Consider the following 17035-nt stretch of genomic DNA (forward strand, 5'->3'; position numbering starts at 1 on the left):
CTGGGAAAGGCACTTCCTACTAGATCTGGTTTTCATCTTCATAGGTGACTGACTTTGGGTTTCATCTTGTTTTTTAGATCAGAAGATACTGCTGCTGCTTCAGTTATATGAGAAGAATAATCAAAGTCTTATAAATTCCAGGTAATGTGACCACCTTCCTTTGTTCAACTAACTACATGCAAATAAGCAGTCTCACAATTGGCATTTTCCCAGGGTCTTATTTTTAACTGAGATAAACAGTGAGCAAGGTCAAACCTAGAGTTCAATGTTGCTTTTGGAAATATTTCTCCTATGTCTTTCGTAGTTTTCACATAGTTCTTGTGTGTTGCCCAAACTTTTGAGTGCCTGTGGGTTGAATGAGGGACTGTCTCATTTCAGTAGTCCCTCACTCTACAGGGTAAGAACCCATTATAGGGATTTCATCACAGATGAAGGCCAAAGCACAAGTTGCTAGTGTAGGACTCCTTCCCCTTCCCTGTTCCTTGGATACAGGATTCACTACTCAGCACAGCCCTTGCCCTTCTCAGTGATCCTGCCCCTGTGAGCATGATATTTGGCTCTGGTGCTATGCTAGAGAGGAGAGGAGTGTGCCAGTGGAGGATTGAGTGTATAACCTCTTACATTAACACATGTATTGTTAGTTTTGGGGGTACTAACACGGTATCAGTGCCTTCTGTGTCTTTCCCCAGCCTGGACTGTAGCTCTCCTTACAGCTCAACCTTGCAATACTAGGTGCTTCATAAGAGAGAACTGTGTGTTGTATAAAGTAGTAAGTTTCTTTTCAAGCCCAGTGCCCAAGCAGTCCACAGAGAAGTCTATTGCTAACAGTTATTACGTGCACTGATGTCTGTGGTCTGCGTTGCTCAAATGTGCTTTGCTGTCTTTGAGGTATGAGCATAAATATTAACAGCACTGCATGAGTACTGGCTCAGGCAGTTGGAGCAGGACTGGACTCTGAATTAAGAACCTGCCTTCACTGTGTCTGAGAATATAGATAATCCTTGCAGCCTGTGGAGGGGGACAGGAAAAGAAGGTTCTTGTTAGCAGGGAATTGAAGTGTCTTCCGGAAGCCAGGGCTCTGGCAATAGCTGCATCCTGCATGCATATTTACTGAAAACGTTTGTAACTGGAAGGGTGTTATGTGAGGAGGAGACTGATTTCAGAGGTAGTTAGGTCCCAAAATTTGTGTAGCCTTTTTGAAGGAGAAACAATATCATGCGGTACCCTGAAGTGAATTGGTAGCCAGACACTTGGCTAAGCTTGATCCCAGTGCTCAAGAGTTTGAGTGAATATAGAGAAGATTCAGGAAAAGTTCTGCAACCCAGAAGAATCCAACTTGTGTTACAAATGGGAGCCTTCAGGTTCTGGATGATAAGAAGCCTAACACCATCCCTCCAGCTGCCTCACTGACAGTGAGGCATGCTGCTGGCAGTACCCGTACAACAAATGACAGTATCAATAGCACTTTAAGCACAATAGTAAAGTAAGTGGGGTCTAAGGAGCAACTCGGAGGAGGAGAGTAAAGAATTATGTTTTAGTGAACCACCGTGGTGCTGGTTTGAACTACTAATTGCATTTGAGACAACCTTGTCTGACCAGGTCTTGGTCACTGTCTCGGCTGCTATCATACTTATCTGCATTTATAGCTTAAATAAAATAGCATTTTTTCTGAGAAAGTAAGTTCTCATGTGGATTAACAGGGTAGGAAATAGTTAATGAGACACCCTCAAACTGAATTTGAAAAGCTTTTGGATGGATGAAAAAGGTGTTGCCAGGGAAACAAGTTCTAGTTTCAGATTCCCACACAATAATAAGTACAAGTGAAGGGAAAATTTAAATACTAATTTATATCCTCTGTAATTGCTTTTTGCTCAGTGGTAGCAGTCTATTGACTAATGCCTTTACTTGTAACAATGTTAAAGAATCCTGCTATGGGGTCCAGCCGCTGTGGAGCATCACAGGACTTGCAAGAGTCTAGGGAAGTCACTATGGCAGCAGCCAAGCATGGAGGAGATTCTGTGTCTGCTAGATCGAGAAAAGATGATGAAGACAATCCTGTCTTTCCCTCAGCATCGCCGTCTTCTGTCATCGCAGGTTCTTTGGTTCAGAGTGCTGAATTGTCCTTCTTGTGATGTAGAAAAAGAGATCTTTCACTTTAGTAATTTCTTTCTTGCATTCATGTAATATATTGCACTTTGTTTTACATCAGGAGAGTAATTTAAATTCATAGGAGGGCTGGAATTAATTATTTAGGAGCACTGATCAAATGAATTGCAATATATGGACCACATCTGGTTGTCAGGTGTGATTGTGCAGCATTGCAAAGATTGCCATGCACGAGTGAGACCAGAATTTTAAACAGTTGTTAAATTTGACTGTCCAAGGATCCACTGACAGTGGGCTATTCAGTCTTTCATACAGTTTGCTAACATGCTTCTATACCTGTTTGTGTTAGTCAGAGGAAGTAGTTTTGGCCCCTGACAGGGAAAGCCAGATTTAAACACAAGCATGTCTCACCCTGTGTGGCATTGTGTTTTGCAAGGTTTAGTATCGGCTGCTTTGTAATGGGATGAGGTGGTTGGGGAAGTTTGAAACCAAGCTGGAAATTGTTGTTGTTCCTTACAAATACTGATTTGCATTTTGTTTCAGGAGGTAAAAGAATCACTATATAGAGATGAAAGTGTCAAGAGTCTTGATGACTTATATGATCCTTGTTTTCTACTTCAGCTCTTCAGTGAACTGACCAGACCAGGTAAAGGGAGTGTTTCTCTTCGATATTTAGTGTCATTTTATTCTGCTGCAGGAGCTGCATGGCTCCATCTGTAGCTCTGTTATTCTCAGTGTAAGAGTTAATACTACAAAGAAATTTGTGCCTGGCTTTGGAGAGAAGAGGCCTAGATCATTTAACCACCTACTGTGTTGCATTGTGATTTTGAGAATGACTTAAAAATAGCAGGCATAATAGGCATTAATGTTTGTTGGGGGGGGGGGTTTAAAGCACTTTTCCAAGTAATGTAGTATATCTGGTGAGATTTGGCTACTCAGAAATAGAGCAACACTGCAGCAGACAGGCATTGCTACCAAGCTGCTCATCCAAATGACTAGGTGCTCCCTCATAGCTCTTCTAAATGTGGTGGGCTAACCCTGTGTAGAAGGGCTGATCTGCTTAAGATGAGAAGAGGTTTTTGAACGGGAGCTGGAAACAGCTTGAAAGAGACAAAGAGAAAGATTTGTGGTCTCTGGTCTATCGAATGGCATTCTGTGTATCGTGGAAAACAGCACAATGTAATTATAAAATAGCATAAGAGGGATCAGTAGAGAATATTTCCCACTGGAAGGTTGTATTTTTTCTGCTGAATGTGTAGAGCTGTATTGTGCATCAGCTACGGTCTCACAGCAACACGATGAGCAAAATGGGCATGGGAGGGGTAGTACCTTCTGATGTTACTCGCAGTGCCCCACCTGCAGCAGATGGGGCTGCTTTGTGGCTGAGTTTTTGGGAATGGTACTTGGCTCCTTTCAGCTGTGCTCTCGGTGGGAGCTGGGCAGAGGTAGGGTGGGTTGGAGAACGTACCCTGCAGTGTTGAGGGAGTTCTCTGGGCATAAACCAGAAGCCACGATTGCTGGGGAAGGGTGAAGGTATTTCCTGACCAGAGTGAATCCCTCCAGGGTTATTGATTTTGTGAGGGACACCGTGACTGAATTGACTGGAGATCTGGCCTGTTACAGACTCTGGCTGTAGTATAGAGAAACTTCAGCCAACTCATTTTCCATCAGGCAGAGGTGCGTGGGGCCATTGCATGTCGTGAACAGGCCCGTGCTCAGAATTGTTGGAAAGTTTGATGAGACCTACATGGTGCTTGAAAACTAGTTTCTTAGCCTCACTTTTATTGTTTGACGTGACCCTGCTTCGCATGTGCATATCCCTGCTGTACTTCACAGGCACACTGTCTCTTTAGAGAGCCCTTAAAGATCAAAGTGAGACGAGTATTGTAAGGTATGTCCTAAGCAGCTCCCTCCCTGTGTTGATTATGGTTAACCGCTGTGTAGTTACAGCTGGATTTGGCTTTCCACAACAATAATATCAGAAGCAATTGGCAGGCTGATAACTGTCTTTCAGTGAAATCATACTGACAGTCCCTTCTTTGTTCACCTATACCCTTATAGTGCAGTATCTGTTTTGTGCGTTCTTAGCCTATACTTAGCTATAGTTGTAAACCCTTCTGTATCATTTGACAGCAGTAATAAGAACTGTCTTCTAGTCAACTGAGGAAAAAAAGATATCAGAACTACTTGGCGTTTTGCAGTAGGATGGAATCTTAGACGATCCAGTTAATACTGGATTTTTTGAGATTGTTATTGATGAAGAGCATGGACAGCCAGTGTCTCTTGAGCCTGGATGTAATAGTTGGAAAAAGCACTGCTGTTGTGCACCTGTCACCGTCAGCAGTGGCCTGGAGGGAGCTCTTGCACATTGTGTTCTTGCGGAGCTGTGGAAGCAGTGGCTATCCCAACAGAGGCTGACTTTAAAACTGGTGAGGGGAAAAATAGTTCTCTTAACTGCTCCGTGCTGAGGGAGAGTCTGTGTCCTGAGAGGAGCATTTTTAAAGGGCCCAAGTGATTTATGAGTTCAAGTCCGGTGGTGCTCCTAAACCATGTCATCTGCTCTTGGAATTCCCAATTCCTCTTTATTTATTTGCTCTTTGTACTAGCTGCACAGAGCCCTGTGCACAGATGTTATATAACTGCTGAATTTATAAACATAGACTTACCACACAGTGTTTAATACTCACTAAGAGGTTAAATGTAGAGTTGGGCAGGTAGTAAGTTCTGTCTAACTTTAGCTCTGATAAGCATCTTGTGGAAAGCTTTTCCATCATGGTTCTCAAGGTACTTTAAACAAACTGTATGGCAGACATGATTTTTTTTTTTTTTTAATAGTAGCTTGCTATTTTATGTTAGTTGTTGAATGCACTCTCCAAGGTCAGCCAGATGGAAAATGTTTCCACTGCTTGTTTTCAGTGAAAGAAAGTTTTCCGAATAAATCTTTCTGTGACCAGTGTGAACTTTACTGCTGAAGTGAAGACCTTGGATTTCACTATGTGGTACCATCCCATAAAATGATCCACTTTGTCTAGTTGGTCTACATTAGTAGCTCTCAAGAACTGCAGTCTGAAGGAGGGCCATGTGGTGGCTTGCACATGGGCATACAACACATGTTTGATCTTGTACTCAAGAGAGGCTGTTGTGTAGGCCAGGGCTACGTGTGAGATGGCAGTAAGTGATGGAGAGTCCTCTGGAGACCGACAAGTTTTAGATCATCTTTGCATGTTCACTTGGGATTCAGCAGAAAGCATCCATTTCCCCTTGCACCCTTGCATCTGGCCTAAAGAGTGGGAAGTGTGAAGTTGCTTTGCCACAGGTAGAAGCCAGCAGAAGGTATAGATTAGATGTCTCTCTGGTCTCTTTTTCTCTTTCTCCTGCCCTGTTATTGCTACTCCTCTCACCATTTGTACTTTGGCAGTCAGGTGTTGGCCTTGCCCACTGCCTGGAAGTAGAGGGGAGTAGAGCTGTGTCTGTACAAGCTCTGGTGATATGAGAGGTATCCCATGCTAGCAAGTGAGGGATCTTTTCGCTCACTAGGAGAATGACTGAGGTATTTTGCGTTACTGCAGTTAAACTTGATGTGCTCTGGTGAGGAGTGATGTAGGGAAGTGTGCAGTAATTGCTAGTATTGAAATAACTTGTAAAACCACTCACTGAAAAGATCTGTTACTGCAATTCAGTGGTGCCTTTGCATCGGTCACGTAGCAGTGGGCTGGTTGGGAGGCAGTGCCGGGAGGTGGAGACCCTGCTGTTGCCTGACCCATACCTAGCAGAGTTGGGTATGAAATTGCCAGGCATGAAATGGAAGTAGGAGTTCTGGCAGTTGAGGAAAAGATGAGAGAAACAGCCCGGCTGCTGGCGTGGGGACATAAATAGGCTGTAATTTTTACATAAATATACCTAAAATATATCTAAAATACCTATTTTAGTTGTGTGGGGGTGGTGGGGGAGGAAATCAGTGGACCAAATATAGGTACTTGTCAGGAAGATTACAGTCTCTGCTTAAATAGGAATATTTGTTTCTCAGAAACTTCCCCTTGACCTTCTGTGTGAATTACAAGAAAATATGTGAATATTGTTGCTAAACTCAAAACTGCAGTAGGTTTGCACTTTAGCTGGTAAAATACAACTGAAGTGTCATTGTATTCCATTACTGGTGAATGGAATAGAAACAGCACAGGAGATATTCTGGAGGTTTTACATCAAGTCATTTCTAGCCATCAGCAGGTAGAAACGGCACAAGCTCTTCAAAACACACAGCCATTAAATGAGAAACTCTAAATACTGATGGGAAAATGCTATGGAAGATAAATGTTAGATTCAAGGGTGTGTTTTCTGTTTGGCTGGTTACTGTTCATTGCTGGATTTTGTTTGTCCCAGAAGGCCATAGGGGCACAGTTTAGTACTTTGCTCGGAACGTGCCTTACCGGCAAAATCACTCATGCCTGCATGGTAACAACTGGTGTGGCTAGTGGCTTATTTATGTATTATTCTCCTGTCCATTCTATTACAGAAGCTCTTTAGTGCAGATAGGCTTTTCATTGGCTATGCTGATCTTTCTTTCAGGCACAAACTTGTCAAATGCCCAGAAAATGTTTTGAGCAGGAGAATTTTCGCTGTTGTTCTTCTTTGTACTTAACTTTCTTGAAACAATGAGATATGTGATGTCTTCACAGAATTTACTCCTAACTTTGCATGGTCTAGCAGGCAGAATCATTTGTCTTGTGTAAGTGAGACTAATCACATTAATTGCAGATCAGGTAAAGAATTCCTGTTCAGAGTGATTTCCAGAATGCCTTTGTTAGCTGAAGGAGCCCTCAGCATGCAGTGAAGTAATACTTTGTTAGGGGTAGATTTAGAAATTGGTGTTTATAAATAAAGGGTTGTTAAGGATTACAGTGCTCTTACATACTCTATGACATGTCAATATAATGCACTGGGTGTTTTTCTTTCGTTTTTTCCCTTCTTCCCACACAGAGTGTGTAGTGGCATGTCACAAATTTGTTGAAGTCAATGCCCTGGGTCTAACAGTAGCTGCTCTTAGCAGCTACGATTCCAACATGAGAGCAGCTGCATATTTTGTCCTGGCTTCCTTTCGTTCTCATCTGGAAGGAGCTCGCTTTCAAGAGAAGAGTCAGGTAAGACTGAGCTCGATTGACAGTTTGCCAGGTTAGACGTTTTAGGTCATGGACACTTATGGGAGAGTCACTGCTTTACTCGTCTGTGTACAGGCATATGGTGAGAAAGCTAAAAGAAGCTTTTTACCCTCTATCCCATTGTTTCTCCTCTATTGCTTTGTGTTTCCTCCTGTTATAATCAATGGGCATAAAATGGGGGGAGAATGTGTTTTAGAAATTCTTAGGAATTTTATTTGTAGGAGTGGAAATCCTGATGGGATTGGTATTTATTTGATTTATGGCCTACGAAATATCCTAAAAGCTTATATATGTATTCACGCTCTCCTGTTTATTTGTTTGGGTCATGGCTCAAGCTTTTCTCCCCTGGGCTCTTGCACTGCAGTTGCTGTATCTCTTGGATGCTGTGCAAAATGGAATCAGGCAGCTGAACCTCAGATTTACCTTCTCTCTGACCCTCTACATTGCTCGTGTGGCACAGCAGATTCTGAAGCCAGGTACTGTAGCCTGTTGTGCGTGTTGAAGTCCTGGGGTGAGTCCCTGTGCTTGGAGTAATGTCCTTGACCAATACAGGAAGATAAGATTGCTGTGACTGGTAGGAGCCATGAAGCACGCTTTCCTGTGTTTCAAAGAAGCTTTCAGTGCTTGTGTAGACTGCCTTACTGGAGAAGTGGGAAGTGCCATTTTGATTTGTGTACAAAACCAGTCTGATGCATCAGGGATGAAGCCACTGCCTCCTTGTAATTTTGGGTTGGAGGTGGGCAGAGGACTAGAGGAGTGAAGCCGGATGAGCGTGCAGGTCCTGTTCAGCAGATCAGACTAGGTTGGCCCGAGGTGTCCTTTTGTCCTTAGACACTGAATCAATGTAAGTCACTGTTGGAAAGGAGAAGTGTAGCATTGGGGAGTAGTTCAGTTTGGAAGGGACCTTGCGAGGCCTCTAGTTAAACCCTCTGCCCAAATCAGGGCCAGCTATGAGAGCAGACCGCTCTGCACAGGACTTTCTCCCAGAAAACCTCCAGACAGATCATAGAAAGCCCCCAAGGATGGAGACTGTTCCCTCTGGGGAACTTGTTCCACTGCTCGTGGGGTACGCATTTCATCTGTAGGTTAAAAATTAGAATTGCCAGGCATGAAGTGTTGGGCTTGAAATGTGGAGAGATTTGCCTCTCACTTTGCCTCCTTGCTGTAATTAGTGTACTGTTCTGACAGCTAGCTGAAACACTGGAAAATACAGGTTCCATTTATTTTTCTGCGTGGCTGTGTATTGTGAACTTTGTCCTCCTCCACTGTAACTAACCATTGTTTCTCTTCACAGAGGAGCACATGTATTTAAAGGTAAACAGATTCCTTCTGTCACACCAGTATTTGGACCTGAAGAAAGTACCAGGGTTTTTCCAGCTTCTGTACAGTTTTGATTTCCAGGTAATGTAGGAGTCCCATCTTAAGTGTCCACTAATTGTTCAGAAAATAATGGAAAAAAACTATAAAAATGCAATTAAATCTTATTCTTCCATAGGTAAGTAACTAGAGGCATTTTTGTTTTGTTTTATATTGGAATTAGAAGTATTATTTCTGAGTTTCTTTATTGTTTTCTTAATAGTCACACATAATGAAATCATGAGTTGTACTGTCTGTGCTATGTAAGCGCAACAAACAGAATGTTCTGCGCTAGCTAGCTTACATTCATATTTGAGTTTAGATTATTAATGTTGAGTTCAACTGAGGTATTTTAGAAATGGCAGCTTTTAAAGTTCCATTGTCAGTGCATATCTGGGCTGCAGAGTAACTGCTCCTGATGGATGTTATTGATTAAATTTGATAGGGATGAAAATTGAGAAGTCGAGAAAAAGCTGTCAAGTGCGGTGCTGGCCCTCCCAGGGAGCCACGTCTTTTGTGCTTTTATGAGCAGGCATTATTTTGAAATGTCTAATGGTGGCGTTTTTCCTCTGGCTTCTAGTACAAAACTGAACGTGAGTGGATTCTCAGATTTCTTGGAGAAGGGCTGCGTGATAAACATTGCTACGAGCTTTATGACTACCAGAGGATTTTCCAGGTCATTCTTTCCTTTTTCAACAGTCCTTTGTGTGATGAGGGCTCCCAGGTAAGCATTTACAGAACAAACAAACAAAGGAAAAAAAAACCACCAAATGGAAAAAAAAAAAACCCAAACACCCAACCCACAAAAGAAAACCCCAGCCACAGAAGTTTGCCTGGTTTGGAGATCTTAAACAGATACAAAGCAGAAAGGAGCAGTTGACTCTTCCCTTGCCCTCTTGAAAATCTGTTCCTTGTTGATTTTGTGTGTGTGTGGAGGGGGAGAGAATTGCTTATCTCTAAACCAGAGCCACATACTTGTCCCCTGAAATTGGAACAGGTTCCTGCCATCGTGGAACCTCACTCGGTTACATCAACTGGTGGTCTAGCTCTAGTCGTGTTTCTACTGCTTCGTGGAAAATATTGCAGATGCTGCAGTTTTGCTCATATGGTCAGGGCCTTCACTTTTTTCGGTCTCCTTATTCCCTAACCAGCGTGTAACCTGTACAGGGCTTTAGCAGGAAGTAAACTTACATGCCAGAAGCTCTCATGTTCGTAAGCATCCACCCTGAGAAATCCAGTTGGTTAAAAGCTATCTGTTAGGTATCAAAATCTTGGACAAAAAGAGAAAATTGTGTTGCTACCGTAAGACTTCTTTTTAAGAGTATTGTCTGTGTGTATAAGCCTTGAAAAGAGAATGACTTTTCTTCCGTGGGGTTGCTAAGAACACGTGGTGTTTGGTAATACATTTTAACTTTAAGTTGATCGGATCTCAGATACCAGTCAGATTGCTAATTATATCCTTCCGAAAGATGGATAATAATCAGATCCTGACTATATTCTGATCTTGTGAAAGAACAAATCATATTTTCTGTTTCAGAGTCGTATTCTGGAGGTACTACAAAGTGCTGCCCACGTCACCAGAGCTGCCTATGAGCTGATGCAAGATCACAGCCTCCTAACCTGGATACTGCACATCTTAGAGAAAAGGTAACTAGGGAAATAATAGTGAAATGGGAACGATTTTACTGTCCACAGTAGAATAATTATGCAACTGAGTATAAAAACAAGGGTGACAGATGTGAAGATGGCCTGTCAGCGGTTGTGACATTTGGCATCTAGGACTGTACTGGCAGAACTTGCCAAACTCTGAAGCGTTTCTTTGTGTTTCTAAAAACAAAATCAACATGCTTTCAGGTGAGGGGGAGGGGAGCCTTCATGTTTTTCATAGCGCTTTCTTGGAAAACTTAGAAAACAAAATGGCACCTTATTTAGCATATGTGCCTCTTTCATTTCAAATACCCGCAATTCACATCCTGTCATAGGGCCTCCTGCACAGTAATTGGCACAATAATGAGTTTGAGCTGTCTATAATGCTTCTGCTCGCACTTCTTCCTCCTCCTCTTGCGTCTCCCTCACATACATGCACACATGTGCGTGCACGCACACACACAAAATCTCTTTTGCATAGATTCCCCTGGCAGGTTCAAGCAAGGTCTCAGGATCATCTACAGTGTGATTGGCCTGAAGAAGTTCCCAGTACTGCTCCCCTGTTGTGCACCTCTCTTTGGTACAATTTGGTACATTTGGAAGTGAAAAAGCCTGGATTTGGCCTCTGGACCCAATGCTTATTTTGTGATTGTACTTTTGAGAAGTACTCTTCTTGCATCCCCTGTACAAAAATGAGATTGCTCCCCCTCGTCCCCCTCCGCTCTGAGAATAACAAAGTAAATACGGCTCCTGATACTGTGCTGTAAGCATTGCTGTTATTGCTTAAAGTCTTAGGAACGTAAGGAACCGAGCTGTCTTGAGCAGTAACTGCTCTAAAGAAACAGTGGCAATGGATGCAATGTAACGGAATACTTGGCAGAGCTGTGTAATGAAAGATGCAGGTGAGAAATCACTGGTCTCCTGCAGGGGCTGCGATACACTGCTGTGTTTCCCCAGTTGCAGCGTGGCAGGAGGAGGGCAGTAACCAGGGTCCCCGCGTTGCTGGGCCTTCAGAGGGGTGCACTCTCATGCCCTGATGGGGCCCTGGCTGGGAGGCCCCTTGCCATTCACGACTCCAGAAGTGCACTAGAATATGGTCCTTAACTGATGGATTGGTTCCTGGTTAGAATCTGCCTTCCAAGTGGTTGTTTGCTTCTTGTTTTTGTTTTTCAGGTTTCTGGAAAACAAGATGTTAAATAAAATTATTTCCTTGCTCCATACTCTGTGGCTAACAAATTTAGGAGGCAAGAGAGAAAGCAAGAATCAGTCCCAGGAGAACAGGAAGTTTCTTCCTATTCAGCTTGTAAATGAATTTCTGTACGTTTTGATCACATTAATCAAACACATCCGGTAAGTCCATTTTTTAGTTTTTCTTTCTAATGAGTTTGCATCTCATCCTCTGTCTAGTTCGAAATGTATTAAGGCCAGAAGAATTTCTTGATCTCTGGTAGTTTAATGCTTTTTTGCCCCTTCAGTTTGAATGTTGAGTAGTGAATTTTGATGAGATTTATTTGACAGGAAGGTTTTGCTGTTTGAATACATGCGGATAAAATAACAGCTGATGCACAGTTACTGTCAAGTTCTACATCCTTAATTACTGGCGATTTTTAAGCTGCTGTGTTTTACGTTTTTCCTGCTGGATTAGAGTGTGCAGTTAGCAATGCTGTTTGCTGCAAAGATCTTTCATACTCGCTGAAAGTTTAGACTTTCTGTGTCTGTACCACATGTGCAGATTGTACGAGTGTGCAGAGTTCTACACAACAGTGTTAAGAAGGGGTCAGTCTCTGCTCTCCAGACCTGGAGCCCTTAAGCTGTCTAAGCACAGCAGTTGCAGCAGGGGTAGTAGAGAGCAAATGGGTAACCAGTTCTGTTTGGGCTCATAATAGCACTTGCAGCTCTTTGTGCAGAGAAGTATTGCCACAGCCTGGAGAAATTATGTTTATTTTCATTTCCTCGAAGTTTTGAGAATTCATGCAAAATAAAGAAGCATGGATAAAGCTCCAGCCCTTTGGCCTTCTCCTTGCGTGCCATCTGCTTTGCTGTTCACAGACAGGAGGGCAAAGGCTGTGTTTCATCAGCTGTTCTGCCAGACACTGGTGGAGTGGAGTGCTGGGGATTCAGTGGGAATGAAACTGATTATTACTGGCATCCTGAGAACGAAAAGTGTATGTGTAGAGAACTGCAGGAGAAAACTGTAGGAAGAGACTGTAAAGAGAGAAAACCTGTACTTACTTTATTTTATTAATTAGCATGCAGAAAGAGACATGGCTTTTTTGTTTTCTTTTCGTAGGACTTACTCAGATCTAGCCAAACTGACTCAGTTTTTCAGTACACTCAGTTCTGTGCTGGAATATCGTGCTGAAGTTGTTGAGGCCTTCAAAGAAATGAGCCGGTTCGTGGTGAATGACAGCGTTCTCTCAAACAAAGAGATCCTGCTGCTGCTGCAGAAGTGGAGTGTCGTCGAGAAAGACCTGCAGCTGCAAGAGGATGTGCAGACTCTTGCTCAGAAATACCAAATCAAAGAATTGCTTAGTAAGTACTAAACTATTTTAGAAAAGTAATATTGTTGAGGCTGCTACAAGCCAACTGTACAAGTGAGGCCAACTTCAACTGTTAAAAACTTTTGTCGGACAATCTGATACAGCTTGGGGGAGGAGGACCGGAAACGGAAAGCTATTTTTCAGGTCTTTGAGGTAAGGATTTCTAACTTCAACACAATTCTGGAAGCTTTGGAGAAATACAGTTTTAAAAAGGGAAAGAGCTTTAAAATGAAACTTAGTTGCAGATCTGGAGCCAAGCTGTGAAAAATTGTGTTCTTAAATGAAATTTAAAAAACCGCGGTGCTTGGAGGCTTTCTGCTTAAAGATTTGAACCATTTGGAGTGTGGATGGGGGATCTGAAAGTGAAATATGAGTAAAAACTAGTACTAAAACAAGCAAAAATGAAACAGCTAATAGACTTGTATGACCTCTCTTGTTATTGCTGTGAATAAAATGTAGAAGGAACTTTGTAGTGGGAAGTGTTAAACAACACTGGTTTGTTGCAAATGCAACAACTGCTCTTGGTGCATGTTACAGCTTCCGTAGGTTTCTTTCAATGTTCTGTATCAGTTAAACTAATTATTCAAATCACTGTATTTAAGGGATCCTATAAAAGCTTTAGTTTTTCTAAAGTTTTTCACACTCTTTTAGTGTCTGAGGATTTTTAGAGCATTACTACAGTGACAGTGGTAACTTGCTATATACATGGTTTAAAAAAAAGAAATCCGTTGATCCAAGCCTCAGCAGCTTATAAAGCAGTCAAAAATGTGTCCTTATCTGAAATTTTATTTCTGAAGTTGCATTTGAAGAGTCATCCCCATCCCTTACAGCTCCCAGGAAAAAATACTGAAATGCATTTGGTAGAATTTAAGTTGCAGAGTGCCACATAATTGAAATTTTGGATGATTTTCTCAGTGACTCCTCGAAAGCAGATCGCCGTGAAACGCACTGTGGTATGGTGGTGGCAGAGTGCTGTTGCTGTTTGGGAGCTTTGCCACTCCCCTGACGGAGGGCAGCCCAGCATTTCAGAGTTCGGCTGCCTGTCTGTCTCTTCCCTTGGGGTGTGAAAAATTCACGTGCCCCTGGTTGACAGCAGCTCACCAGCCAGATGCTCGGCCAGGATGCGGCTGTGCCGGAGGAAGGCAGGCGTCGCCGCTTTAGCCCGTGCCATTCAGTAGCAGCGTAGCTGTGCTGGCGTCTCCTTCCTTAGGCAGGCACGCACTGTGCCTGCGCTGGCCCAGAGGGTAGTGGCTTGAGCATATCTCATGAGGCCATGTAAATAATGTACCCTTACTGGCAAAACCGCGTCTCGTGGGCCTGTGCGAGGACTGCCGTGGGCTCGCCGGGCTGTGGGCCAGGGCCGGGGTGGCAGTACTGCTCACCTCAAAGGTGGGCAGTCCAGTTCAGAGCGCTCTTTCAGCTGGCGAGTTGCTGGGAGCTGCTGCGAGCTGCGTAGGGTCAATTAGGCTGCTGAATGAGGCTTGTGCTTATCCTTTTAGCAACTGAAACGACACATGATACCGTCTCTCTAGCATAATTTAGTACCAAGAAAATCCTTTGGAGCATCTGATGTTTGTTTTGGTGGTGTTTTTCTTCTTACAGAAAATACTAAAGAAAAGAACAAATCTCAAGCCTCATCTCATGCATATCATCGGAAAAAGAATGAGATAGAAAGAGAAGACGACACTGCTGCGGACCTGAAAGTCTCTGAGCTGGAGAAATGCAGAAGCCACCTGAATTCCATATTTGCCCACTGGGAGCCTGTTTTTCCAGCGCCGCCCACCAAACACCGAGGCGAGCCCCTCGAGTCTGCTGACGTTGCAGAGGAAGCAGTCAGTCTTACCTGTGCGTCCACTTACCTAGTAACTAAATGGCTTGTAAAGTCCATGGTTGAGCACAGCCTCAATATGCAAAATGTTTCGTTAACCCTGCGGTGGCTACAGAACTGCGTCTTGCCCCATCCAGTGGTAGTGCAGGAGATGCTGGGGGATGAGACGTTGCAAAACAACATCTTCAGGTTTTACAGCCGGATCTGCGAGGCCAGCGGTGGGGCGGCTGGACTCCTTAAAGAGAGCTGCTTGTTCAGTTCAATCATGCTTCACCTAATGGATGCTCGGGGCCTGACCAACAGCAGCTTTCATGAGCTTGTGAAAACGTTGTGTCTGTCCGCAGTGACGGAAGAGGATGCGAACAAGAAAGGTAACTCGTCTTTCCCTTTTCGCTCACCTTACAAGGCAGTGATGGCAGACAGTACATAGTTCCATGGGTTTCTTTAGTTCATCAGAACAATTTGAAGTTTTCCCACGTCCATTGGTGCTCATGACTTCACAAAGTAAAAGCCGTGTCTTTGGTGGTGTGGGCCCAGGGGTTGGTAGCACAGGATAGGGTCATGCTGTCAGGGTTTCTGATAGTACAAGTCATAGTCCTCCAAAGAAACTTTCCTTTCGGGGACTAAAATGGAGTTCAGCGAGGTATAAAAGAATACAGTTCCAAAGGGAAAAGTAGTCTGCAACAGCTGAGTCTGTGTGGGTATGGGTTTTGATCCATGTGCTGTTCAATGTTATCATGTGATAGCAAAAGCCACAGGTCAGATTTCAAGCCTCTTCAAATAAAAGAGGGTGGAAGGTTGTGCTAACAAGGAACTCTTTTCTTTCCTTGGCGTGAGGAGGATCATTGGCTTTGCATGGGCAAGAACCCCACATATTTTCCATCTAGGAAAAGAGTTAGGAAACTGTTTTGAAACATAGGTCTGGAGGCAAAATGGTTTGGTTTCATATTACTGTGTGGAAATAGAAGAATATCTGTTCTGATTTTTCTCTAATTTTTCTTCCACAGCTGTTTGTGTATTCCTGACTTCTGTTTACATTGGGGACATATGGCTTGGAGCACCAGAGCCAGATATGTTAATAACCCATATCAAATTGATCTGCAGTAGTACAGATGATAAATTAACCGATGATGACTTGGAAACTCAGGAACAAGGAGAAGAAACTATTATGTCTCTTTGCAAAACCCTTCACTTGGCTGCGCGGGGGCATTAACTCAGAGAACTGACAGTTAATCTTTAATGTTATGTGCTCTGCCATCGATGCTGCGAGCCATGAAACCCTCCTGAGCTGTTCTCCATACAAATCTAACTTGTTTTGTCATAAAGATCAATATTTTATTAGTGTGCAAACTCAGGGGGGGAAAATTGTATTCATCATCTCTCGGTGGAACATTAAAGCTGTAATTTCCCTTTTCTTTAACAGTATGGGACACTGAATGTTATTTGTATCATTTTTATTACAGGCAATTTTAACTTTATGAAGAACCAAAAAAGACTGATTAGTGCATTGCCTCTGGACTGTGTTTCAGTCCCCGTGTAGTTAAAATCCATCCTTTCTCCAGTATAAGATGGGGAAAAAAGACTGCCAAACGTCACCACAATGTGGTATGAGCGCAAAGAATGAGTAGTCTGAGGTTTAGCCGTGATGATCTGCTGTTTCTTGAAGAACCCAGTTTCTTTCATGATACATGACACCAAACTCAGTATGAATAGAAGACTGAACACTGGGATCATGATGGTCTGGGATTCTTCTTGGTTTTAAATTAAATTGCTTTTGAAAGCATTTATATTTGAGCTGGTCCTTTCTGGTTTTTGTGTTGGTTGTTGTTTGTTGGTTTTGGTTTTGTTTTGTTTTAATTAAAGAAAACCCTGACCATCACCACTGCTGAGACTTACAACAAAGGCCCATCTTTCCTCCACTCTGAAAAGATGAGAGATGGAACTAAAACCCAAATGATTTGCTGCTCATTGATTATACATGTTCTTTATTGGGAATTCTGTGTGAAATCCGATAAATATTTTTTGAATGTGGCCTTGAGGGCAGCTGAACATACCAATCCGGATATGCAAACATGCAGAGCCTGAACTTGAGCCTTTGAAATGTAAAACAGGTTTTATTAAATTGACTCATGAATATGTGCTGTGCCTAGGTAGTTTGTACAAGTTCTGTACAGGGAAAAAAACAGAAACACATGCTCCTTGTAATGTTTATTTAATTTGTTAGGGTTTTTTAAATAAAAAAAGTGAGACTGCAAATAATGAGGATTGCTTCTACATAGAAATATTCTTGTCCTAAAGAAGCCATAATATCTATATCAAGACTTGATTTAAAAATACCAGATATTTCTTGAAAAAGCTGCAAGGCCATTAGAGGCTAAATATTGTGTCATATAAAATCCCTA

The 17035-nt window shown here is 42.7% G+C and overlaps 1 protein-coding gene across 1 annotated transcript in view; it reads left to right on the forward strand.

Annotated features, from left to right (window-relative positions):
* Nucleotides 1-16914, forward strand: part of URB1 (URB1 ribosome biogenesis factor) — a 57135-nt gene extending 40221 nt beyond the window's left edge. Inside the window, 13 exon segments of the mRNA XM_075432928.1 lie at nucleotides 78-141; nucleotides 1923-2094; nucleotides 2650-2752; nucleotides 7084-7244; nucleotides 7627-7738; nucleotides 8557-8663; nucleotides 9199-9342; nucleotides 10156-10265; nucleotides 11439-11615; nucleotides 12556-12797; nucleotides 14408-15004; nucleotides 15641-15822; nucleotides 15824-16914. Of these exon segments, the coding sequence (XP_075289043.1) occupies nucleotides 78-141; nucleotides 1923-2094; nucleotides 2650-2752; nucleotides 7084-7244; nucleotides 7627-7738; nucleotides 8557-8663; nucleotides 9199-9342; nucleotides 10156-10265; nucleotides 11439-11615; nucleotides 12556-12797; nucleotides 14408-15004; nucleotides 15641-15822; nucleotides 15824-15859 (2207 nt within the window). The 3' untranslated portion in view covers nucleotides 15860-16914.
* Nucleotides 16915-17035: the final 121 nt, after the last annotated feature.

This window comes from Opisthocomus hoazin, chromosome 1, assembly GCF_030867145.1.
Source record: "Opisthocomus hoazin isolate bOpiHoa1 chromosome 1, bOpiHoa1.hap1, whole genome shotgun sequence".
In the NCBI taxonomy this organism is placed as follows: domain Eukaryota; kingdom Metazoa; phylum Chordata; class Aves; order Opisthocomiformes; family Opisthocomidae; genus Opisthocomus; species Opisthocomus hoazin.